Genomic DNA, 26704 nt, shown 5'->3' on the forward strand with positions numbered 1-26704 from the left:
AGGTTCACCCTGGGTCTCACAGGGAGGAGGGGCTGGGAGCTTGATGGGGGGGCAGGCAAGCTCCCAGAACCCCCCGGGAGATTAAAACAAAAAGCTGACAGCAGGTGGTCAATCCAGTTTGGCCTTCTGGGAGGACAGGCCAGGAGGTCAGAACCAGAGGCCAGGTGTTGGGCCCAAGGCTGTCCCCACTGCTCCCGATGGGTCCCTCTTCCGTCCCCAACTCCAGCTAAGAGCAAAACGGCCGGTCCTCCGCCCTGACTCTGAGGGTCTCACCCCTCACTGAGCTCTGCAAGCAGGAATCAGGAGCCGGGATCCGGAGACCACCCGGGTCCTAACCCAGCTCTGCCATTTACTAGCGGTCTGACCCCAGGCTGGTTTTTTTTTTTTTTTTAACCTTTCTCTGCATAGATTGCCCTTGCCCTAATCCTTCACCTCCTTCGGGGCTTTCCTTAAATGTCACCTTCCCAGCAACACCTATACTGTCCACTCTGTTTACAATTGCACACCCCGCCCCCAGCCCTCAGCACCCCCTAGATCAGGGGTCCCCAAACTTTTTACACAGGGGGCCAGTTCACTGTCCCTCAGACCGTTGGAGGGCTGGACTATAAAAAAAAACTATGAACAAATCCCTATGCACACTGCACATATCTTATTTTAAAGTAAAAAAACAAAACGGGAACAAATACAATATTTAAAATAAAAAACAAGTAAATTTAAATCAAGAAACTGACCAGAATTTCAATGGGAACTATGGGCCTGCTTTTGGCTAATGAGATGGTCAATGTGCTCCTTTCATTGACCACCAATGAAAGAGGTGCCCCTTCCGGAAGTGCAGCAGGGGCCAGATAAATGGCCTCAGGGGGCCGCATGTGGCCACGGGCCGTAGTTTGGGGACCCCTGCCCTAGATAGACCGTCCATCCTGCTTTGCTGTGCTCCTTCCCCTGTACACAGTGCTGGGATTCAGATAATTTAACAACTGGCTCTCTGCCCTAACGACCGTATTAAGTATAAAATAACGATATACCGGATGGTAGCTTATTATTTCATGCACTTAATACTTTTAAATAAGAACAATAAAAGAGGCATACAAAACCAGACTGTTATAAGAAAGAGTTTTAAAATATTAATGAAAAAATATTAAATAATACCTGACAAAAAACCCATAAAACTGTTATTTAAGATATTTCCATATTGCTTCTTGAATGGCGTCCTCGCTTGCAAATTCTTTTTTTCACCTATGGACAGAATGAACATTCCTACGGGCGCTTAGAATACGCTGTTGCGCCGATGAACGTTCAAAAAGAGTAAGGGATGTAAATTTGTGACTTCCACATTGGGCGGCTGCCCAGACGCCCACCTTAGAGAGAACCCTTGATGACAAGTGCCATTTCAACAACTGGTTCTCCGAACTCAACAAAAAACTAGGTACTGGTTCTGCTGAACTGGTGCAAACCGGCTGAATCCCACACCTGCTGATTTAGTCTTTATTTTTTCCATGTGCTGTCCGTACCCTCCTCACTCACCAGAATGGAAGGTCGGTCAGAGCAAGGATCCGTCTCTCTTGGTTCCAGCTGTGTCTTCACTGCTGGGGTGGTACCTGGCAGGTGTGGGCATCAGTGATTATGTTTTTTGTGAGGCTGAAATGAGTTAATATGTGCAACATATGTAGAATAGAGCCCGGCACCTACTAAGTGCTAAGTACACGTTCATTTTTGTTACTATTCATCTGTAATAGGAATCAAAACCTGAACTGCCCACAGGAGCCGGCAGGTGGTGGGAGGGCGTGATACGGCTGAATCGGGGAGGCAATGGGGAGTGCTGAGGCCTGTGTCCCACGTGGGAGGGGCGGCTTCATTTGAATGTGGTCATATGGGACTTGTGGCCTAGTGTTACTAGATTTTTCCATTATTAGAAATCTAGAGGTCAGATTTTTAGATGCAATTTTCAAACTTGTAAACTTGGAGAGTTAATTCAAAAACACGTCAAAGCATGGTGTGGGTCAAATACAGCATCTCCGTGGTTCAGTTCCAGCTTGCCGGTTGTCAGTTTGCAAGCCAGCCCGATGCCTGGAGCTAGCAGACCTCAGGTCGTGCTTGCTGGGTGAGTGAATGGATAGAGGGGGGATGGCGAGTTCCACAAGGGGAAGCCTTCCCATCCCTGCGACCAACTCGGCTGTGGGTACAGGACACAAAGAAGAACCCTGGTGAGTATGTTTTGTACCTGGATTCTCATCACCCAGAAGAAAGGTTGGCAGTGCCTTGGCTTGGCTGAACATAATGTTGGAGGGGTGTGTGCTTGGAACCCACCAGGTTGGATGGGAGAGATGTCTTCTCTTTGACCAGGGGTCATAACTACAAAAAATAAACCTTACGATTTCTAGGCAGGTGAGTAAGAGTTTGTCCCCCTCCTCTCAGGTGAATGGCAGAGGACGTCAGCTCCCTGTGGCCGGGAGAAAGCCGCTCCTCTCAGGTGAATGGCAGAGGACGTCAGCTCCCTGTGGCCGGGAGAAAGCCGCTCCTCTCAGGTGAATGGCAGAGGACGTCAGCTCCCTGTGGCCGGGAGAAAGCCACTCCTCTCAGGTGAATGGCAGAGGACGTCAGCTCCCTGTGGCCGGGAGAAAGCCACCTTCCAGGCCTCCCCTGATGTTGGTAGGAAGGACTGGGAGTTCGCACACGGACCGTGCTGACCCCTCCCTCCTGCCCACCCACTCCCGGTGGTTCCAGAGCGTTCCTCAGGAGGCCTGGATGTCCGAGTCACCGTGTGTGCGATTCTCCCCCCTCAGTTTGTGAGAGTGTGTTCTTATCAGATGCCCTCTTGCTCTTGCTAGATGTCATCACCCTGCAGTAAGGCACTGTAAAGCCAGTGGGCAGGGCTACTTTCACAGCAGCCTGGCCCATGCAGGTTCGCATTGGATTCAGACAGTTGGTAAAGAAACAACAGAGCCAAAAGTTGATGGGCCGTAGTCTTTAATCCTGGCTTGCACTCGGCGGGCAAGCAAAAAACACACACTGGGCTCCAAAACCCACTCACATTCAGTGCTCACAAAACTACTGACTTATCCGAGTTTCCTAGAATCAAAGGTTTCTAGCTCACCAGACTTATTCACCTCTGTTCCCCATCTCCTTCCTTCTCCCTGCACAAACTCTACACAAACTGGCTTCTCACTCAACACTCCACCATCTTGGCTGCTTCTCCTGGCCTCCTCCATGTGGCCTTTCTCTGCTCTCCTCTCTGCTCTCTCCTCTAATCTCAGGAACCAAGAGAACAAGCTCCCGTTCTGCCCCTATTTTATAGTGTAGAAATCCAAACTTTTAATCCAATATACAAAATAGGGAAGTCTCTGATACAAAGTCACTTATCTGGGGCATGATGGGATTGTACCACCCCACATCAAAAAGGGTAGGAAAGGCTTAATCCCAAAACCAAGCCCCAGGCTACAATTATCCTGTCTGCCCACAGCCAGCCCCCAACACACATTAATATCACCTAGGCAACGGCCTCCACGTGGGCAGCGTCATCTTTAACAAAGTGAGCATAATATATTTCATCTGCCCAACAGGCACTCGTTCTCCGGAGCAGTTAGAGACCAGACAGTCGCTAAGCTCGAAAACCCACAGAACCCAGGGCAGGAGAGCGAGGCCAGAGGTGTGACCTCTTCACCTCTGACCCAGGTGTGAGGGGTGACTTAGAAGAGCCTCTGGGTTCCAGGCCATACACACCCAGACAGCAGATGAGGCCAGGCTGGTGTTCCGGGGCAGAAGCAGAGGTCGGAAACACACAGCGCCTGCCCCCGTCACACGGCGGGCCGGGGGGACAGCCCGGATCGGCCAGGCCACCCCGGTCAGGGCCCTTTCTGCTCCATTACAACTGCCTCTTCTGTCAAAGAGGCTTGAGCCCCTGTGGCTGGGAAGCTGCCTTCCTGCAGGTGAGCAGCTGGGGTTGCCATGACGACAGATGTGGGCGAGGAAACAGGGCCCTGGGCAGAGGCAGCTGGAAGGCGGCTAGAGCTCCCCAACCTCTTCTGCCCTTTCCAAGGGCAAGGAGGAAGCTGTCCAGCCAGGTCTGCGGCAGCCTGGTACTGTCCACATTCTTCAGGTTGCTGTGCTCGGGACCACAGGCAGCTGTGTTGATGCTACTGAGAGAGGGGTCATGACCTGAAGGTTTGTTTGAAAACCTGCGTAAACATCTTCTATCAGAGGGAGAGTTTATGCTCCTTAGCCAAACAAGTTGTTGGAGATGATGTATGGTGAATGGATTTGTTAAGTCTGAGCCGGGGCCGTAAACTGTCCCCGAAGCCCGAGGACCGCTGGGGAGAAGGCCTCGTCTCCAGTCTGTCTCTGTCTGTGTCCCCCCTCCCGGTCCTGCCTGGACTGAAGGAAGCAGGCCCTTCCCGGAGGCTGGCCCTGTCGCACCCCGAGCCAGGAGCTGTGGCTGAGCTGACAGCCAGGGCCCAGCCCCCCAGCCCGACCCCCAGCCCCCCAGCCCGACCCCCAGCCTGATCCCCAGCCTGATCCCCAGCCCCCCAGCCTGACCCCCAGCCTGACCCCCAGCCCCCCAGCCTGACCCCCAGCCTGACCCCCAGCCCAACCCCCAGCCCGACCCCCAGCCTGACTCCCAGCCCGACCCCCAGCCCAACCCCCAGCCCGACCCCCAGCCCCCCAGCCTGATCCCCAGCCTGACCCCCAGCCCCCCAGCCTGACCCCCAGCCTGATCCCCAGCCCGACCCCCAGCCTGACCCCCAGCCCCCCAGCCTGACCCCCAGCCTGACCCCCAGCCCGACCCCCAGCCCCCCAGCCCGACCCCCAGCCCGACCCCCAGCCCCCCAGCCCGACCCCCAGCCTGACCCCCAGCCCGACCCCCAGCCCCCCAGCCTGACCCCCAGCCCGACCCCCAGCCTGACCCCCAGCCCCCCAGCCTGCCCCCCAGCCTGACCCCCAGCCCCCCAGCCTGACCCCCAGCCCGACCCCCAGCCCCCCAGCCTGACCCCCAGCCCCCCAGCCTGACCCCCAGCCTGACCCCCAGCCCCCCAGCCTGACCCCCAGCCCGACCCCCAGCCCCCCAGCCTGACCCCCAGCCCGACCCCCAGCCCGACCCCCAGCCCCCCAGCCTGCCCCCCAGCCCGACCCCCAGCCTGACCCCCAGCCCCCTGACTCCCAGCCTGACCCCCAGCCCGACCCCCAGCGCCCTATGTTTCCCGGCTGCGAGCTGGACGGGATGCCTTCCTCCTCCCTGGCCCGGCCAGAGCCTGCTCACAGCTTGCTCTGAGAGGGAACTGGAGAGGGTGATGGGAGGCTCAGGATGGGGAACGACCTTCCTCCCACGGCCGCTCCATTGCACGTGTGGGGGCTCGGACGGAAACCCTGGGCGTCACCCCGCTCAGGACCTCTCATTCTGTCGCACCCCACTCCAGTCACTCCTGTCAGTCTGTCGGCAGAGTCCACAGGAACCGGCCACCCTCCCCCTGGCCACCCTCAACACTGTCTGCGGACACCATCGCCTGCCCCTGTGCTCTGGCTGCTGCGGCTGTTTCTCCGTTACCCCTCCCAGCGGTCGGCGGGCGCAGGGGCGGTGAAGACAGACCGTGTGCTCCTCGGCTGGGACCCCGGAGTAAAGGTCGCGGGCCTTACCCCACCAGCACAGCCCTGCAGAAGCTGCCCCTCCTCTCCCACGCCTCTGCTCCAGCCACTGGCCACCGACAGGCAGCCCTCCGCCCCCTCCCACTGCTCGCACACCCCTCGCCTTTAACCAGGCCGCCTCCTCTGCCTGGGACATCCTTCCCCCAGCTCCTGCTAGGCCTGCTCCACAATCTTCCATCTTTAATGAAATGCCACGTTCTCAGTGAGGCTCTCCCCTAGTAACCGCCCATCCCCTCGCTCTGCCCTGTTCCCCTTTCTCTATAACACATAGTACCCTCTACACCCACACTACGTCCTGCCGTCTTAGCTATCGTGTTCAATGGTCTCTCCTTGCCAGCAAGTAAGCGCAGGAGGGCAGGGCTTTCTCTGTGTCATCCACTGTGTTCCCAGGACCTAGAACAGGGTCTGGCTTTTAGTAGGTGCTCAATAATTATGGCAGGAAAGAAGGAAGGGCTGCATGAATGGATGGATGGATGGATGGATGGACGGATGGATGGTGGATGATGGGTGGATGGATGAGAAAAGAAACAATAGTCAAGAGCCCCTTCTATCCATAGGGACAAAAGTCAGCAGAGGAGGGGCCTGGGGCTGGGGTCAGGTGTGTGGGTCTGTCTGGCAGCATGACAACCACCTGGGAAGTCAATGCCTCGACTGCCTCGTGTCCCTCTGCTAAGTAAAACCCTCAGCAGTCCTGGGAGCCCGGAGGAATGTGGAGGCCATTTGTCCAAAGGAGAACGTGGCAGCCCTCCAGGAAGGAGGGTCACCCAGCAGGACCCAGTGTCTCCGGACAGTTTATTTCACACGGGGCGAATCTAAGCATCTCGAGTGTACAGACAGAGCCAGAGAGGGAAGAAAAAGAACGGGAGAGCATTTAACTTCCTGAAAACTCTTTATAATAATGCAGAACAATTATCTATAGCAAATGCCTTCAAAATTTAAACTCCTGAAACATTTAATTCCTTAGCGTTAATACACACAGGTGCTCTTACAGGAGGTGGGGGGGGGGGTGTGGGCACAGCAGATTAACAGCCTCCGTAGGGATCAGAGTTGCAACAGCGTTATTTATAAATTATATTACATCCGTTTCATTTGCTGACCTAGGCAGCCAGAGGGTGGAAAGGTATACAATTTGGAGGAAACACATTCATACCAGAGTGAGGGATGCTGGCGGGAGACACAGCTTTGTAACGTTAAAAATGTATAAAGTATTTAGCAAAAGTTACAGAAAACAGACCAAACAAGCTAGTTTATTTTGTTAGAAAATTCCACTTGCCCAGGGTTTGATGTGCTCGCGTCTATGCAAGGACTGCTGTGTCCCCCCACCCCCATTATCTCCTTCCTAAGAGAAGGCAGAGATGCAGATTTGGGGCCCGTTGCCCAGGGTGCCTGGCGTCCCTTTGAATGTGTGTCCCTGGGTCCACATGGTTTGCCTGGAGGCCAGCCTGTTGCATAGGGAGAGTCTCAATTGACTGATGAGTCCGTGATGGTCCCAGAAGGGGGTGTGACAGCTTCAGGTTACAGGACTTACGGGACAGCAGAGTGGGTTGAGTCCAGTGCTCTGGCCTCTGGAAACCGTCCCAGCTCCCCACTGTCCTGCCCCCATCGCGGAGCCCACGTGCTGTCTGTCCCTTCTGCATTTGTTCCACCATTGCAGTCCCATGAGGAATCCTTGACACACGAAGGGTCAGTGTCCCCTGAACAGCACACAGAGAGTGTCCCCTCCCCTTCAGAGACCCCTCTGAATCAAGGCTCTGAGAAGAGCCTGGGTGTAGGGAAAATAGAACACTGCTTTTTTTTTTTGGTCACATCTTATTGTCACCCACACCTGCTGCCACAGGAGTTGGGTCCTGTGTCACTGCCAGGAAAGGCCTGAGAGGAATGATACTCTTGGGGGTGGGAGGAGCAGTGACAGGAGCCCTCCTTGGCGGAGTCAGCCCAGAGCGGCCCAGCGGCGTAGCTCCTTGGCCCCCACCATGGGAGCCTGGGGGCCCGGGCTCCCCGGACCTTGTCCTGGACCAGGTATGTTTTCAGTTTGCTTGGGGAGGGCTCACCTGTCACTGAGCAGGGCCCGATCAAGACATGGCTTGGATCAAGACATCATCTTGGGGGGGCCTAAGAGGAACTACCACATTCTCAAAAGCTCACATAACTCTTTAATTGCAGCTCCGTTTGTGTCCCAGTGGAGAAATGCCAGGGCACCCCTCTCATGAGGACTCTAGGTACCACCGTGCCCCCCTGTGCCGCCGGGACCCAGCTCCGGTGTGACCGTGCGCACAGGGTACAAAGTAGGAACCGAGAGGGGGAAGACCAGGCAGCGACTGCGGAAGAATCAACACCCTCGGCGCAAGAATCAACACCCTCGGCGCGCAGGAGAAGCGGAGGTCCCAGTCTGCTCGCCTTCCACACCCCCACCCCAGGTGCTCAACAAATGCCAGGGACCGTGTGAGCAGCCGCGAGGACCCCCAGGACAGGGGTCTGTGGGCGGAGAGGTGAGCTTCGGGGCACAGCAGGAGTGAAAGCAGCCGGGAGACCCCGCCTGCCCCTCCCCGCACTCCCTGGCAACTCTCTGCTTTGTCAGCTCCTAACCCTGACCGAGAAGGCGTGTGTGGCCCCAAGAACCGCCTGCGGGCACAGCTGGCATTTGGAGAAGGGCTCTCGGGAGCTTTAGGAAGCAGCAAGCTAGAAGTAGCCGTGCAAACAAGCTGCAGACCCCAGAGCAGGACCTCCTGGGGCGAACAACACATTTTAAAAGCAAGGAAGCCACGGGGCACACCCGTGCCGTGGAACGCTGCTTGGCAGTGCAAGAGAAGAAGCTCACGGGCACACGACGGCACGGGCGACTCCAAAACCACGAGGCTGAGAGAAAGAAGCCAGACTCAAGGGCTCCACGGTGTGACTCCATTTATACAACATTTGAGAAACGGCAAAAACCCAAAACCAAAACCCCACAAAAACTATAAGGTCAGAAAAATGAAATTGGGGGTTGCCCAGGGCTGGGGATAGGAGGGATAGATCGACTAGAGCGTTCTGGGGGACCTTGCGGAGTGATGGAAATAGTGTGTTGATTTGGTGGTGGCGGTGACAAGTAGAAGCTTGTCAAATTTCACAGAACCATATACTTCAGAAGGGCGAGTTTTACCGTAGGTCAACAAGCCCCAAGACTGCATGTCAAATACGTCAGTGAACCTGTGAAGAGGAAAGGCGGGGGTCTTACCGGAGCGGGAGGGCTCTGGGAGGAAGATGGTGTGCAGGTTAAGCAAGCACGCTGCCGGCCGGCACCCCACTTAGCATCTGCAGATCCCCTGCCTACATAATCACGGGCGGGTCCGCAGGACTCTGTGTAAACTCTCTGGGTCCAGGCTGCTCACAGCTGGAAGGAAAAATCACTTAGACAAGCCAAGGCCTTTGACGTGCTTTGAATTTTATGGCTTGTGTTTCCAAGAAGGGACTCGGGTTCCGCCAAGATCTTGATGCATCCGTCCACGAATCCAGCGACTGACTGGTTTTCACGGAGGGAAGGTAACACAGCCCCGGTTTCTGAACGTGCACACTGGTTCTGTGTGCTTCTGCCGTTGCTCAGCTCTGGCGAGCAGAGACCTGCTGACTGCAAAGCTCTCCCGCCACCAGGCTCTGGGTGGGGGAAGAAAGGGGGCTCAGGGGGGTCCCACGAGCAGAATCTCAGAGGCCACCCCTGTGGATCAGGTGACCAGTGCTTTGCAATACCGCTCGCAAACACTGGAAATAAATGATGGAGAGAAACGAGCGGTTTTTCCTAAAGTTTGTATGGCAACCAGCTCAGTTTGAACACCATTTGTCTTGGATATATATATATTTTTTGGTGTGTGCATGTGTGTGTGTGTGGGGGCAGAGAGACAGAAGAGAGAGAGAGAGAGAGAGAGAGAGAGAGATGAGAAGCATCAACTTGTAGTTGCATCACCTTAGTTGTTCACTGATAGCTTCTCATTTGTGCCTTGACGGAGGACTCAAGCCAAGACAGTGACCCCTTGCTCAAGCCAGTGATCTTGGGGCTCAAGCCGGCGACCCTGGGATCATGTTGATGATCCCTGCTCAAGCCGAAAACCCCACGCTCAAGCCAGGTGAGTCTACACTCAAGGTGGGGACCTTGGGGTTTTGAACTGGGACCTCAACCTCCCAGGTTGATGATCTATCCACTGCGCCACCACCGGTCAAGTGACGTATGTGTATATATTTTAAGCCGGGTTTTCACAGACAAAAGTGAGTAGGGAGAAGGGGCTCGCTTGTTCTCCGCAATGGAACAACAGATGTGCTCAAGGATAACCCACACTCTCCTTTTCTGAATCGTCCTAATAACCTAAACACCAAAACACAAGCAAAACCAGAACAACAACGCGGAGAGAGTGTCTGCTGCCCGAGTGCGCTTTCAGACTCTCTAGACTTCCTCCCGACTCTGACTTTCCCTGGAGGCGGTGCTGTCACCAGTGCCGGGGCCGGGACTGCGGACCTCAGCTCTGCTCCTCATTCAGTGTGTTCATTTTCGGGTGCTCACTGCCCATGCTTGGGCTCCAGCCCCTTGGTAAAGTGAGTTTTTAGTGAAGTTATAAACAAAAGACCTCTCAGAAATGCAAGTTGGATACGGACTGCGAGGGTCTCGTGACCAGGTGTCCGGGGTCTGGAGTCTAGGGTTCAGGTTGCTGAACGCTTACTGCTGTCTAGCCACCACCCAGCGGGTGAATGCCATGTGGTGGCAGTGGCACTGTAATTACAGGCTGCCAGTGGGTTCCGTGTGGAAGGTTCCGTGCGCCCATTCTCCAGAGAGGTCAAACTACTCCCCTGCCTGTGTGGAGCCCCGAGGTCGGGAGAGTGCCTGTCTGGTAGGCGGCAACATTTCCGGCACCTCACACAGTGCCTGGCTGGTGCCCCGTCTGCTCAACAGAGAAACGGCGGCACGAATGCAGACCTATCAGCACACAGACAGTATCTCCAAAAACCCAAATTCTGCCGAGAGGACCTGTATGTATGTGAATGCCAAAGCTACCAACCTGCAGAAACCCCGGGAGAAAAGAGAAGTCAAGAGAAGTCTACAGCATAACGGGTCATGGGCTTCCCTGATGACAAGCTCATATCCTGTCCTCAGGCCTTAGCACATTGCTTGGTTTTAGTTAAATGCTTGATGTGAAGGATGGGGGGTGTGTGTGTGAAGAATGACTTCAGGAAACAGGCTATCCCACAAAGGGCCAACTCAGATTGCCCTGGAAGAGGCGAGAGAGCTCCCTCTGTCCCGGGGAGGGACGGGAGACTCCGGAGTCCTCAGATGAAAACAAAAAGGTAAAATCCATGGGCACAGCCACTCAAAACATCTGTGTCCGTAACAAGGCTATCGGCTTTGAACATCTGAAAATCAACTACAAACTAGTTTACCAAGCCACAAAGCCATGACTACTAGCACCTGTTTTTAATAAAGAAACTAAGAAATAATACCCTGAAGCTGGTGGCTGGTGTCGCGGCCTGAGCCCAGGGCCAGAAGGCGTGGTTCTTCACGCAGGTGGACAGAAGGCCTTCACACTGACCTTTCTGATGGGGATGCTTCCGTAAGAGAAGTGGGACAGTTTGGTTTGCTTTAGTAGAGTTGGTATCTTTCTACCATAAACTGTGAGAGAGCGATTCTGACTCAATGGAGAGGAAGGTAGCAAAAGATTCAAGGTGACGAGTCATCAGATACCAACATGTAAGACTGAAAGACCGGTGGGTGGTGCTCTCAGAATTCTGCGCTCTCGGGAAACACACCACAAGTCCTGTAAACCCAAAGCCATCTATGGGAAGGTTAAGAAAGATGGGTGGGTTCTCAGGGTGTGGGTTCCAAGCAGGAATCTGCCCCTTGCTAGCTGCATGACTTCCTTTCAGTCCCTTTTCTTCTTCTGGTCCTTTTGAACTGATTCTCAAGACTTAACATGATGGATGTCCTGGCCGGATAGCTCAGTTGGTTAGAACGTCATCTGGAAGCACAGAAGTTGCCGGCTCGATCCCCAGTCAGGGCACACACGTATACACAGACAGATCTATGTTCCCCTCTCTCTTTTCCCTTTCCTCTCTCTCTCAAATGATAATAACAGTAGTAAAAGGCAACATGATGGACACGTTGTTCTGTGGTTGGGAACAGGAGAAAGTGATGGCCAGGGGCCTGACTACAAGCCTGAAAGCTTCCTAAGTCGTACGCAGACCAGGTGTTTGCAGAAACTGGGAGATGACGTGGGGTTCCAGGACGTGCAGAAGGCGCTGAGAGACCCAGGTGGCAGGACACTGCCTCGGAGGCGAGGCGACAACCCAGTGTGGCCACCGTAGTCTTCAATGCCTGTACAGTGACCACCAGTGAGATAGAGCCACACATGGGACAGTGAGTCCAATCCCGCCATGCAAAAGCAGGTGGAGCCATCTGGGGGGTGACAGAGACCTGCCCCAACCCGTCTCCCACACGGGACTGAACCATTCCCCCGCCTTTAAGAGCATGGAGAGGGCTGGGGGGGGGGGAGGAAGTAGCATCTGAAGGTGGGGTGGACTGGGGTGTTCAGAGAGGAGACTTCACAGAGGATGCCTGATCTCCTAGGACACACGGTTCAACACCAACAGAGGGCTAATTTGCTGAATGAGGTAGTTCCATTCTGACCTCTCCAGGCAGGGTCAGTCTGGGAGGGCAGGAGCCAGGCCTGCTTCCCAAGACTCTTGATCAGGAAAGGTGACAGAGGAGAGCCAGAACGCGGGCTCCCAGAATGCCGTGGGAGGGGCTGCAAAGGGTTCTGAGTGCGGGCTGTCCCGCTGAACGGTGCCTCCCGTCCACGGCTGTGATCCTGACACTTGGCTTGGAGCCAGAGACCTCCCTCCCCCCACCCTGCAAAGCCCTGGAGACAAGAGGGCCAGCTGGAGGAAGGACCTTGGGACTTCCAGGGGCACAAGCACGTGACACAGGTGGTGCTGGGCGGGGAGAGGACCCCTACAGTGCGCTGCAGGGACCCCAAAGTTCCAGCCGCAGTTTGTTCTCGAAGCGGCAAGCACAGCATGGGAGTTGGGGGTCTGCAGCCTCAGAGACAAGAGTGGGGCTGCGGATCCGTCCTCTGGGCCTGGGAACGTTAGGGACCCCCCAGGGGGGCCATCCAGGCTGCCCATCCGGAGTCACCAGCTGCAGGCCACACCCTTGCCTCTCCCCAGTGGGCCAGGAGAGTGGGGGGGCAAGCCCCCCCTGGCAGCAGGCCCCATGGCGGGAACCACCACCTCCTCTCCACGGGACGCCCAGCCCCTCTCCTGGGCGGGACCCCCGGGGCGGCATGTGCCCGTCTAGATCTCCATGTCCACAGGGCGGATGTTCCCCGTCTTGTGCTCTCTGACCCACAGCTCCCTGTCTTTGGCTGGGTCCACTTTTCGAAGCAATTGGTCCACAGGCTCAACTGTCTGCAAGGGATGGAGAAGAGAGGTCACTGTCAAGAGACGGCAGCAGAGCCTCTGAGCCACGCTGCTCACATCTCTGTGCCTGTCGGGGCGGCCTGTCAGAGGGGACAGACAGACGTGCAGAGGGCTGTGGGTCCCAGGGGAAGCCCGCACGACAGACAGACAGACGTGCAGACAGACAGACGTGCAGACAGACAGATGTGCAGAGGGCTGTGGGTCCCAGGGGAAGCCCGCACGACAGACAGACAGACGTGCAGACAGACAGATGTGCAGAGGGCTGTGGGTCCCAGGGGAGGTCTGCACGACAGACAGACAGATAGACGTGCAGAGGGCTGTGGGTCCCAGGGGAAGCCCGCATGACAGACAGACAGACGTGCAGACAGACAGATGTGCAGAGGGCTGTGGGTCCCAGGGGAAGCCCGCACGACAGACAGACAGACGTGCAGACAGAGAGATGTGCAGAGGGCTGTGGGTCCCAGGGGAAGCCCGCACGACAGACAGACAGACGTGCAGACAGACAGACGTGCAGAGGGCTGTGGGTCCCAGGGGAAGCCCGCATGACAGACAGACGTGCAGACAGATGTGCAAAGGGCTGTGGGTCCCAGGGGAGGCCCGCACGACAGACGGACAGACAGATGGACATGCTGAGGGTCCCAGGGGAGGTCTGCACGACAGACAGACAGATAGACGTGCAGAGGGCTGTGGGTCCCAGGGGAGGCCCGCACGACAGACAGACAGACATGCAGACAGACAGATGTGCAAAGGGCTGTGGGTCCCAGGGGAGGCCCGCACGACAGATGGACAGACATGCAGACAGACAGATGTGCAAAGGGCTGTGGGTCCCAGGGGAAGCCCGCACGACAGACAGACAGACGTGCAGACAGACAGATGTGCAAAGGGCTGTGGGTCCCAGGGGAGGCCCGCACGACAGACAGACAGATGTGCAGACAGACAGACGTGCAGAGGGCTGTGGGTCCCAGGGGAGGCCTGCACAACAGACAAACAGATAGACAGACAGACAGATGGACGTGCTGAGGGTCCCAGGGGAGGTCTGCACGACAGACAGACAGATAGACAGACAGACAGATAGACAGACAGACAGATAGACGTGCAGAGGGCTGTGGGAGTGGGGGGGGGGCTGGAGGACTGCGCCTCCCCACCCAGTTTCTCACTCGGGCGCGTCACCCTCTAGACCTCAGGGCTGGGCGAGAGGGCAGAGTGGCCTCCATGGCCCCAGGTCTGTGAACAGCCCCACCATTTGTTCCCCCAGTCCCCACGCCGGACAGGACAAATGAAATTCTAGCTTGAGATATCCTGAATCCTTCTAGCCTGTTTTCCCACTCAGGAAGGAACGCCCCGAGCAGGCCAGGCGTCTCAGGCCAGGCGTCTCCAGAGACATGAACCCTCGTGAGCTTCCTCCTCCCTGGGGCTCTCAGGCCTGTGTCTGCTTCCTGTGCTTGGGATGAGTTCGCAAGCGACCCACCAGTCCACCCCCAGGTGGCCCACCGTCCACCTTCAGGGCAGATTCGTTTGTGAGGACCACCTGACCAGCCCCAGAGCGGGGGCAGGCGCGCCTCCGGGCCCAGACCCCCAGGCACTCACGCTTTGGTTGAACATGTCGGTCTCGTGCCGCAGCTGGGTGTACTGGCACAGGTGTTGCCGGATCATCTCCACCCTCTCCACCTCCAGCCGCTCCAGCTCCTGCACCGGGGGGAGAGCCCAGGGGCCGCTGAGCATGCCCCCTCCACCAGGGACCTCCCCCCCACGCGGGCCCCAGACCACTGTCTCCCACGAGACGAGTCACTGCACGAGTCGCTGCCTGCTGAGACCCGATCCCTTCCCCCCACGCGGGCCCCAGACCACTCTCTCCCACGAGACGAGTCGCTGCCTGCTGAGACCCGATCCCTCCCCTCCACACGGGCCCCAGACCACTCTCTCCCACGAGACCAGTCGCTGCCTGCTGAGACCCGATCCCTTCCCCCCACGCGGGCCCCAGACCACTCTCTCCCACGAGACCAGTCGCTGCCTGCTGAGACCCGATCCCTTCCCCCCACGCGGGCCCCAGACCACTCTCTCCCACGAGACGAGTCGCTGCCTGCTGAGACCCGATCCCTTCCCCCCACGCGGGGCCCCAGACCACTCTCTCCCACGAGACCAGTCGCTGCCTGCTGAGACCCGACCCCTCCCCCCCCCGCGGGCCCCAGACCACTCTCTCCCACGAGACCAGTCGCTGCCTGCTGAGACCCGATCCCTCCCCCCCACACGGGCCCCAGACCACTCTCTCCCACGAGACCAGTCGCTGCCTGCTGAGACCCGATCCCTTCCCCCCACGCGGGCCCCAGACCACTCTCTCCCACGAGACCAGTCGCTGCCTGCTGAGACCCGATCCCTCCCCCCCACACGGGCCCCAGACCACTCTCTCCCACGAGACCAGTCGCTGCCTGCTGAGACCTGATCCCTCCCCCCCACACGGGCCCCAGACCACTCTCTCCCACGAGACCAGTCGCTGCCTGCTGAGACCCGATCCCTTCCCCCCACGCGGGCCCCAGACCACTCTCTCCCACGAGACCAGTCGCTGCCTGCTGAGACCTGATCCCTTCCCCCCACGCGGGCCCCAGACCACTCTCTCCCACGAGACCAGTCGCTGCCTGCTGAGACCCGATCCCTCCCCCCCCCGCGGGCCCCAGACCACTCTCTCCCACGAGACCAGTCGCTGCCTGCTGAGACCCGATCCCTCCCCCCCACACGGGCCCCAGACCACTCTCTCCCACGAGACCAGTCGCTGCCTGCTGAGACCTGATCCCCTCTGACCCTCAGGGCTGACGGAGAACTCGCCCCACATCTCGCAGTGGAGGCGACGATAGTAACACAGCACCTGCTATTTCCTGAATCCTAGGACGGGACTGTCCTCCTAATAATCTTAACAGGTTCTGTTCCTCTCTGCATTTTCCAAACAAGGGAATGAACGGCCGGAGAGGTAATACCCCTGCCCAGAGTGACAGGGAATTGTGGGAGGAGCGAGATTTGAACCAGGGTCTGGTGTGGTCTTAAATCATGACTCTACACCAGGGTGGCTCCAGTTCCAGGTCCCCGGCAGGGTAGAGATGTGGGACACGTGCAGGAGTGTCTACCTCCCTGGGCCTCTGTCCTCTGTCCACCCCCCGTGCTGAGGGACAGGCCAGGGACCAGGCCAGGGGAGGCTGGGGGGTGGGAGCGGGCGGGCTGGGAGTCGGGTGGCCGCTGTCAAAGGGAAGAGCGGAAAGGGTTTGTCCTTTGGTTTCTAGGTGGTCCCACATTTCTGGCATTTAGGGGATCAGGATGTTATTCGGTGCATAACTAGGTCACTGCCCAGGTGATTAACCAGGGAGGGAATAAAGCAGGGGACTTAATTAGGAGATTAACCGGGAGGAAAACCAGGTCACCGTCTTGTGCCGGATGGACGCGGGTGGCTACAGGCCATGGGACGCTGTGATAGACACCTGGCAGGACCCTGCTTTCTCATCAGGCCCAACGGCCCAAGTGCCCGCTGCACTTCACTGCAACAAAGTGTGAGCAAGGAGGAGGCGCTGCCCCGTCCGTCACAAGGAGAACTCATGAAGGCAAGAAAAGGGGCTGAGGCCTGGGCCCCCCGCCCTCCTACAGAGCGCCCCACCCTCAGCACTCACGTGCCCGGTGCGGGCCTCCTCTGCAGGACGAACCTGAACTCTCCCGGGGTGAGAAGGTCACGCTTCCTCAACTCGGCTATTTGTCCTAAAGGGGCCACCGTCGTCTCGGCTGAGGACACTCCCAGTTAAACCTGACTCTTCAGGGGATCGCCAAGGAGGACACAGCAAGATCCAACCCTCCCCCACGTTCACACTGCTAGGGAGCGCCAGAGCCCGAACCAGCACCGGCTGGCCCGAGTCCAGGTCCTGACCCCACCGTGAGCAGGCAGAATGACCGTCTCCACAGCCACCTCCACGTTGTCACCCACCCGGGGCTTCCCGGGTGCCAGTCCCCGGACGGGGGTTCTGACACATCTCTGGGCACTCACCAATGTCGTGGTCACCATCTCTTCAAACCACTTGGACTGGGCCTGGTTGTAGAGGTCCACACAGCGCATAAGGTCGTCTCCTAGAGAAGGCCAGGACTACCATCACCCTCTGTCCTGTCCTTGTCATGGCGACCCTCTCCCGCCCGCACCCCCTGCCGTGCCTTCTCCTCTCCTTGGGGTCATGGAGGCCATTGGAAAGTGGGGGTGGGGGAAAGAAAAGCAGAACAAAGAGAGGGGGCGACCCAACACGACCAGAGACCAGCTTCAATGTGCCCAACTGAACTCGACCCCAGACAAAACATCTAGAATATGAATATGAAAACCCTGCAAATCAGAACTTGTGAAATACTTAATATTAGGCACTGGCATGAGAAAAAATAAACGTCTGGTGGCCTAACTACAGGGTAGGGCAAAAATAGAGTGACAGTTGTTCATATGAAAAATAATACAACAATTAATAAATTATAATACAAGAATAAACTTTGTTTCGTGTATTCACAACTGTAAACCTACCTTTGCCCCACCCTATATTTAATTTTTTTTAACCTGAAGTCAAAAGAATATTATTAAGAAGTGATTAAAAAAAATAACTTGAAAGGGGATGTCCTTTCCAAAAAAAACCACAAAAAAACAAAGAAACAAATTAAAAGATCAACAAGCTAGAAAAAATATTTGCACCTCAAATGACAAAAGGTTAATTTCCCTACCCTATCTGTGATCTCTATCAATCAATCAGTAAGAATAAGACCAGTCACCGGACTAGAAAAATGGGGTAGGGATGTGCATTATTCAGTTCACAGAAGAAAGTCACAGGTGACTTGTGAGTCTATTTTAAAAAGGCTCCACCTCGTTCTGGCTGGTTAGCTCAGTGGTAGAGCATCAGCCCGGTGTGTGGAAGTCCCAGGTTCGATCCCAGCCAGGGCACACAGGAAAAGCACCCATCTGTTTCTCCCCCCTACCCCTCTTCTTTCTCTCTATCTCTCTCTTCCCCTCCCGCAGCCAAGGTTCCACTGGAGCAAAGTTGGCCCGGGTGCTGAGGTTGGCTCCATGGCCTCTGCCTAAGGCACTAGAATGGCTCCCGTTGCAACAGAGCAATGCCCCAGATGGGCAGAGCATTGCCCCCTGGTGGGCATGCCAGGTGGATCCCGGTCGGGCACATTCAGGAGTTTGTTGATCTGTTTGCCGCCTCCCCTTCTCACTTCAGAGAAAACACACACACACACACACACACACACACACACACACACACACACACACAGGCTCGACTTCACTCAAAAAGAAATGCAAATTAAATGAACAACAAGATATCATTTTCACCGGCGAGTATGAGGTCACCCTGTGTCACACAGTGCTGACAAGACTTTAGGAAACATTGATGCTGTTGGTGGGCACGCCTCTTTGGAAGGCAGTTTGGAGACACCTGTCAAAGTGAATACACATTCACATCTCTGTTCTCGCTCTGTATGGATTTAGACTCACACACAGACACATTTATAACACAGCATTTTACACAGCATTGCGGGCACTGCCAAACACGCCAACACAATCGAAAGGCCCTACAGAAATCAGTGAGGGAAACGATGAAATGAAGTTGGAGACAATCCTACACTTGGATACTATTCAGACACTAAAAATGTTTGATGTCCGTGAATGGATGGGTAATTAAACATATAGGTAATGGAATCACGCTATTTCTAAGACATATTATTAATGAAGATATAACTTTAGAACACAGAATATATATATATATATATAAAACAACCTCATCTGTAGAAATTTAAATGTAAATATGAAAAACACTTTAAAAATTAAAACGCTAGCAAGTATTGATGGTGATTATATTGGGCAAAATACGATTTTGTATTTTCATGTGCTGATTAAACTTTTTTCAGCAAGCGAAGATATGGATTGGGTAATGTAATTTTATTTAATGACGTAATAAAATGAATTTAAATATACCTCTCCTCATCCTGGCCTTCCCTCCCCACCCCCAGTAAGTAATATTACGCCTTGTCTTTCTGGACCCAGCCATTTATCACTGCACATGATAAGATCTTTATCTCACATGCTATGTGTCTATTATTCTATTATTGACATTTTTATACCATCTCATTTCAAAATGTCCATACAGTGGCTCCTTCCCTCTATAATAAACTGATTGTACCGGGTTCACCAGAAGTTGAGGTGGAAGGGACCTACTGACCATCGATCCAAACCTAATCCCACCGCAGACACGTTGATCCTGGAAAGCAATGTGCACTGTCCTTGCGTGCAATGAGACTTTTTTTAAAAATAGAAATATTTGAGAAGATTTTACTGGCTTTTCTGCCCCTTCCGTGGGCATCAGCTGATTTTTACCCCTTGGTGGACGCAGAAACCAACTCACTGGACGCATTTTTTAGGGAGACTCCGAAATGGGGTTATTTTCTTAAAAATGTCAGCCGTTGACGGGGACGGGGCAGAAGCCCATCAGCAGAGGCGAACCTCTGGAGGGCCACTCCCTGAGTGGGTGGGGTTTGTACTTCTAGGGGCTCCGCAGTGACAGGCCTCCTGAATTGTGGGGACAGGAGGCAGTAACCTGTCCTGGTCAGAGAGCCAGGGCCGGGAGACAGATGTGCCGACGCCCCGCCCCCGCCCCGCCCCCACGCTAAGCCTCACTGCGTGCAGGCACCGCCCCAGGCCAGGCGCCACCCCCCACTCACCGGCCTGCGTGGACTTCCTCCGGGCCTTCTTGATGTCTTCCTCCGTCTTGTTGCTCAGCTTGATCTCCAGCTGCTGGGTCTTCATCTCCAGGTCCCTCTGCCTCTCGGTGAGGGCTTTCCGCGCCTGGGGGCCAAGGGCGTGCGTGGGCCAGCTGTTCAGAGGGCTCAGAGCCCACAGGGTCCCGCGGGTCCCGCGGCCTGGCCACCCCCTCCTGGGTAAGGGTCCTCTCCTCTCCGCGTCTGTGGATGGTGGCCCTGCAGCTCTGCGAGGCCACCCACCAGACCGGCCTCTCGGCCAGGGGGCCGCCGTGTAGGTGCGGCCCAGCGCGTCCTCCCTCTTCTCTTTCCACTGCACCCTGGCTTGGCCTGCAGCCAGGACCTCAGCCCAGGGTTTCACGGGTCCTGGGCACCTGCAGGTGGTCCTAAAATCACAGCCTGTGAGTGGGGACGGAGCACAGGGTCCTCTCTGTCAGCTCCCAGAAGTGCTTAGCGGATAGCAGCGCCAGCCGCTCCATTCTGGGGCAGGACTGGCCTTCAGTGACAGCAGCTGGCAGTGTAGGGTGCCTGCAGCGTGCTCCCCCTCCGCCCTCCCCTGAGTCACTGCGTGGTCCTCGCCCTGGGGGACAGCTCTCTTCCCCCCAGTGTTGGCCATCAGCAGGGGGCACTCAGCTCAGACTTCCCCAACTTTGGGGAGGGGTGTGGTTAAGTCAGGAGAGGATCCCCCAGGTGCGGCCCAGACAAAGGGGCGCATGCAGACCAGAGCGCACCATCCGGGCCGCGTCCCGGGAAAGTACCGGTACACCTCTCTCAGGGGCTTGACGGGGCCCACTATAGCTCCTCTCCTGCTCCCACTGGACCTCTGGGCAGTGGCCGAGTGCCACGGCAGGCAGGTCCTACTGACCTTCAGTGAGTGCGGAGGCAGGTTCCCCAGGTGTGGGCTGGAATCCCCCCGCCCCGCCCCCCTCTTCCAGGAGGCCTCCGCCCCCCACCCGCCCCCGCGTCCTGGGCCCCTCACCTTCTCCACCGCAGCGTAGCGGCTGGCGAGCTGCTTGCGGAGGTCAGCGATGTGGTGGTCACACTTCTTCATGTCCTTCTTGAAGTTCTCACGGAAGTTCATTAGGGGCTTCTCGACCTCACTGTGAAGCTGTTGAGAGTGAGGGGGACGGACTCAGGACCCCGGGCATCAACTGCAAGGAAGTGAGGGGGGAGGGCACCTCCCAGCCCCGCAGGGGAGGGTGGGGCCTGGGGCAGTGGCCTGGCCCCTCCGACAGGAAGGGTACGAATGGCCACTGATCAGGTCGAGGTTCAGGAAGTCGCTTTGGCTGGCCAGGCCGCAGGGTTCTCACCGCAGGATGGACAGGTTAGAGTCTGGAGGCTTTCTGAGCCCCACGTTGGCCACCTCCTCCCCGTCTAAGCTCCCACAGCTTCCTGTAGGGCTATTTTCCAAACTAGAAGCTTTCTGGGGACAGAAACCGAGCTACCATACCTATGTCCCCAGGCGCTTATCATTTGCAGGGATGTCATTTAGCGTGGGTGATCACAGTCCACCTGCTATGTGCCGGCTGCAGAAACTACGAAGGTGATCTGGACATGGTCCAGAGCTTGAGGCATCTGCGGTGGGAACCACCTGCGGCCGGGGTGGGGGCTCACAGGGCCCCTCCAGCGGGCTGCACAGGGAGGCTCTGCCCGTCTCACCGCTGTGCGCGGGGACGGTCACCTTTCTGTCCCACCACAGGTAACCGGCCTCGCCTTCCGAAAGCCGGAGAAAGGTCTAACTACGCTCTGAGAGGGGCGGGCTGTGCTTCTCAAGCATTTTCCTTCTCTTTTATTTTTTCCCTTTCCTTTCTGAAGGAGAACGTATAATACTTTCTTTTTTGGTGTGGCCATGAGATATATCTGGTAAGAAATCAGATACACGTGGAGGTGAGCAGCCCTGCCCTGTGGAGCCAGCCTCCACGCGCCTCACCCACTCCTGACTCGGCCCCCGGAGCCCCACCCAATCCAGCCTCCTGTGCCCTCCGACCAGCCTTCCTGGGTCCCGTGCCCCCCCCCCCCCCGCCCCCGCGGTGCCTCCGGAAAGTGCAGCTGAACTTCCCCGTGTGTGTGAACTCCATGGCCTCCCGTCCACCACACACACCCCACACTCGGATTCTGTGATTTCTCCCTTCCCTCTCAGCAGGCTCTTGTTTCATGATCTTTTTCTCCGGAGACCTTGAGGACTGATATGGTCCTCGTTCTACACACCCGGCTACACGTGACCGTGGGTGCCAAGAGGGCAGGAGCCTCGCCACCTGGGCCACGACCGTGTCTGCACCTGGATGGAGCTGGTGCGGCGTGAGCACGCTTTCACAACTTGGGGGAATGACAAAACCTTTAGTGCCCAACGCCCCGCGTATCAACAGCTTTGCGCTTGGGTGACCTAGGCTAGCCAGGGAGTGGGCTACCCAAGCACCCTCTCCTTCTGATGTTGGCTGTGACTGTCCACTATTACATATATTTTTTGAACCCATGCACGTTTCCTTGCATAGGAAAACACCCCCATCTGGTGGCAGTTTGCACGATGCTGCAAACTTGAAAGCTATAGAGGACGTGCCACACAGAGGAGGTATTTCCCCAGGAGGAGGAGGAGGAGCTGCATCTCTCAGCTGCCATGGAAACTTGTTCCTCACGGGGTTGGGGAGGTCTGTGACGGTTAGTTAGCTCAGCCTACTGACGCGGTGACGCTGAGGTCTCTTTCTGAGGACCCTAAAAGTGCCCAGGAGTGACCGGCAGGGGCTTTACGATACTCAGGATTCCCAGGCTCTGCCAACGTACAGAAATGCTTTTCCCAAATCCCAAATGACATTCCGGAAACGTAACGCTAGCGGCTGTCAGAGGTGGTTCAATTCCATGGATTCTTCTTTTATGTCAGTGGTTTTTAACCTTTTTAATTTCAACCTTTTTTGTGTGTATGCACTTGGGGACTAGTGAAAATAGGAGAATTATTTCGGGGACAGCTAAGGCAGAAATCACCCTGAGCGTAAGGGAATTCGATTGAGATCACTGGGTCTATAATTTTCATACAACGTCAGGGAGGTGAACTCTTTTGCAGAACAGCACGAAATTTCTAGCAGGTCCACAGTTGAAAACCCTGCTCTGTATTTTAAATACTTTGAAAAGACATAGTTTTTCTTTTTTTTTTTTTTTAAACAAATAGTTGACCAGGTATATTTTCATACTCATTTTTAACTTTTGAGCATCCTTGTTTAACTGGGAGTCACATGTCCTCAGAAGCGTGTCCTCATGAACTTGCAAGCCAGCCCACCTTGGATGGGACAGGCTGGGGATCCATTCAGCTTGTCTGCTCAGAACCCCTAACTCTCAGCCTCCCCCTGTTCTCACCTCACACAGGCGGCAGGAAGAGAAATCTCAAGATGCAAAAAAAAAAAAAAAAAAAAAAATGTCAGAGACCGTGGTTCAGCGATTTTCAAACGGTGGGATGCTAAGAGTAGCGGAAACAGCTTAGTGGGTCAGGACCAGCTCTTTGATGGAAATAGACCAGACAGGAGAAAAACATCAGAGTGCATTTTAGGCGCAGAGATGAGTACTGTTCCGTGAAATGTGCCTCCACTGTGTGCGTGTGCGTGTGTACCCGCAGGTGTGGGGTGTGTGCGTGTGCGTGTGCGTGTGTACCCGCAGGTGTGGGGTGTGTGCGTGTGCGTGTGCGTGTGTACCCGCAGGTGTGGGGTGTGTGCGTGTGCGTGTGCGTGTGTACCCGCAGGTGTGGGGTGTGTGCGTGTGCGTGTGCGTGTGTACCCGCAGGTGTGGGGTGTGTGCGTGTGCGTGTGCGTGTGTACCCGCAGGTGTGGGATGTGTGCGTGTGCGTGTGCGTGTGTACCCGCAGGTGTGGGGTGTGTGCGTGTGCGTGTGCGTGTGTACCCGCAGGTGTGGGGTGTGTGCGTGTGCGTGTGCGTGTGTACCCGCAGGTGTGGGGTGTGTGCGTGTGCGTGTGCGTGTGTACCCGCAGGTGTGGGGTGTGTGCGTGTGCGTGTGTACCCGCAGGTGTGGGGTGTGTGCGTGTGCGTGTGCGTGTGTACCCGCAGGTGTGGGGTGTGTGCGTGTGCGTGTGCGTGTGTACCCGCAGGTGTGGGGTGTGTGCGTGTGCGTGTGCATGTGTACCCGCAGGTGTGGGGTGTGTGTGTGCGTGTGCATGTGTACCCGCAGGTGTGGGGTGTGTGCGTGTGCGTGTGCATGTGTACCCGCAGGTGTGGGGTGTGTGTGTGTGCGTGTGTACCCGCAGGTGTGGGGTGTGTGTGTGTGCGTGTGCATGTGTACCCGCAGGTGTGGGGTGTGTGTGTGTGCGTGTGCATGTGTACCCGCAGGTGTGGGGTGTGTGTGTGTGCGTGTGCGTGTGTACCCGCAGGTGTGGGGTGTGTGTGTGTGCGTGTGCATGTGTACCCGCAGGTGTGGGGTGTGTGTGTGTGCGTGTGCATGTGTACCCGCAGGTGGCTACTGGGCACGGATGGATACTTGTGTGCTGTGTGTGTGTGTGTAAAATGTATTACTGTGGATCACCATCAGGTAAGTCTCAGATGAAAAAATAAAAGAAAAAAGAAGCTCAGAGATGCTTAGTGGTTAGTTCAAGGTCAGAGAGCTCGTTGGTAATAGCACTGACTGAGACTCATGGCTTCCAGCTCTCACTCTGCCCACAAAAATCTTCTGCCTGAATGCATGCCCTCTAATGGCACGATTAGATTCTCTCCCATCACAAGCCATCGTTCTGGTCTCCTTTCTTCAGTGACAGCCAGGTTCGACTTCTGTGGATGGTAATCACTTCTTTGTAGCAGCCTGTTGCCACTAACTGGTTTGAGCTGGTTGACTAGCAAAGCCCGAAAGATTGCTGTCACAAAACTGCAGTTCTTACAGAGCTCTTACCCTCGACACAGAACGGCGGTGTTTCAACGAGCCTCTTGGAACAGAGGCTAAGAGCGGTTTTAGGCGTATGGAGTCACATTATATCCCTGGCAAACCATAAATCCTTGGAGCTCTCCTTTCTTTTCAAAGAAGAGCAGGGTAGCCACGGGGCTGCTGCTGAAATCACTGAAGGCCACCAATGCTGACAAGAGGCTGGAGGCAGCCCAGGGTCTCCGAGGAAAACCCACCTTAAGCGAACATTCTTTGTAAGCTTCCCATCCCGCGACCCTGGGCATTTGGGGGGGCAGCTGTACCACCCTGGTCAGCCCCTAAGTGAGGGCAGAGCACTCCTTGGAACAGGGTTTTGAGCTTTACACGCCATTGGTCTGCCTGGAGAAGAGGTCTGGGGTCAAGTATCCGATTCCCTCAGTCCTCACCATTGCCTCCCCAGTAGCTGAGCCCCCTCTGAGGGACCCTAGGCTAGGCTCTGACCCCGGCACCCCTTTGCATTTGTGAGAAGGGAGTGCTGTCTTGCAGGCTGTGTGATAAAACGCAGAGGGATGAGTTTATTCCCGGCACCTAACTATCTAGAACTCTTCTATGACTGGGATCCTGTGATATAAAAACAAGGGTAAATTCTGGTCCTTGTCCTCAGCTCCTGGCCAGAGCTCCTACAACCTGTGAAACATCCTAAGAGGTAGAGGTGCTGGGAGCATCTTTTGTTCTAATCTTTGGTTGTGGACCCTGGTTCCTGTCCCAGCGTTCCCACGACCCTTGGAATTTCCTGGGTGACAGGAGCCTCTTTTGTTCTGACGACGTGACTCTTCGTGGGCTCCCTGAATAGCTGCAGGATGGGGCTGGCCGCCAGAAAGACCGAGCCATGATGACAAGCCTGGGACTCTAAGGCCCATCGCGCCAACCTCTGCGGGGAGGGGAGAAGCCGGAGAGCGAGGAACTGACCGCTCGTGCCCACACGATGAAGCTACTAGAAAAATCTGTCAGCTACAGTGTTCAGGGAGCTGCTGGGTCAGTGACCACATCCACGTGCGAAAAGGGTGAAGCACCCGACTCCACAGGGACTGAGCTCTTGGGCTCGGGACCCTTCTAAATCTTGTCCTACGTGCCTCTTCATCTGTCTGTCCGGCTGTAGCATCTATCTTGTCCTGCACTATGTGATACACAGGTAAGCCTAAGGAAGTGCTTCCCAGAGTCCTGGGAGCCGTTCTAGCAAACGATCAGACCTCACAACCCCCAATTTGTAGCCAAGTCAACCGAAGTGTGGGTGACCTGGGCACCCACTCCTTGCAAGTGGCGTCCAAAGTGGGGGAAGTCTTGGGGGACTGGGCCCTGACCTGTTGGGGGGCCTGTGCTAATAACTCCAGGTGACTAGCGTCGGAATGCAGTTCTAGCGTAGGACCCCAGGTAGTGTCAGAACTGGTCAGCGCCAGAAACACCACCGCTGGCCCGAAGTGGTGGCGTGAGTCCCGGTAGTGAAAGGAATAGGATGTTTTGTCACCGGTGTGCTCTATAAACAATCCAGAGTCAGGGGTCCTGCGGATGGGAAGTCAGGGCCAGCAGGACTCCCGGGGGGCCACAGGAGCCCTTTCAGAAGCTTGGGCAGAGTGGGCTCCCAGCCCCACCCCCATGACGGCAGCCTTCCCGTCCATCTGGTCAGTCCACGGAGGGTTCTACCAGCCGAGAACAGAGCTGTCGGGGGCCAGGATGGAAGGGAGACCTCAGAGGGAACACTGCCCAGGGTCTGTGGCTCAAAAATAACTTGCTGCTTTGTATGCAAGGCAGAAAAGAGCCTAATTCACTAAGTCCCCTTTTCTCTCTCTCTCTCTCTCTCTCTCTCTCTCTCTCAGAGCGTGAGTGGCAATTTCCTTGTGAAGTCCTTGGTGTCTGTGGTTAGTGTGCTATTGTTGGCCAGGGCTTCTCCTCACATCTGGGTGTCAGCTCCCTCTTGGGACACTAAATACCCTTTAGCAGGAAGGAGCTAGTGATGGAGCTGCTAGTGATG

At 56.0% G+C, this 26704-nt stretch overlaps 1 protein-coding gene across 7 annotated transcripts in view; it reads right to left on the reverse strand.

Annotated features, from left to right (window-relative positions):
- Positions 1-6513: 6513 nt before the first annotated feature.
- Positions 6514-26704, reverse strand: part of GAS7 (growth arrest specific 7) — a 220422-nt gene continuing 200231 nt past the window's right edge. For all 7 annotated transcript variants that reach the window (XM_066364871.1, XM_066364873.1, XM_066364878.1 and 4 more), the window contains exons 10-14: positions 20807-20935; positions 19792-19915; positions 17090-17169; positions 14659-14757; positions 6514-13059 (exon numbers count right to left, since the gene is read on the reverse strand). In XM_066364871.1, the coding sequence (XP_066220968.1) occupies positions 12946-13059; positions 14659-14757; positions 17090-17169; positions 19792-19915; positions 20807-20935 (546 nt within the window). In that variant the 3' untranslated portion in view covers positions 6514-12945. The remainder of the gene's footprint in view (positions 13060-14658; positions 14758-17089; positions 17170-19791; positions 19916-20806; positions 20936-26704) is intronic.

This window comes from Saccopteryx leptura, chromosome 2, assembly GCF_036850995.1.
Source record: "Saccopteryx leptura isolate mSacLep1 chromosome 2, mSacLep1_pri_phased_curated, whole genome shotgun sequence".
In the NCBI taxonomy this organism is placed as follows: domain Eukaryota; kingdom Metazoa; phylum Chordata; class Mammalia; order Chiroptera; family Emballonuridae; genus Saccopteryx; species Saccopteryx leptura.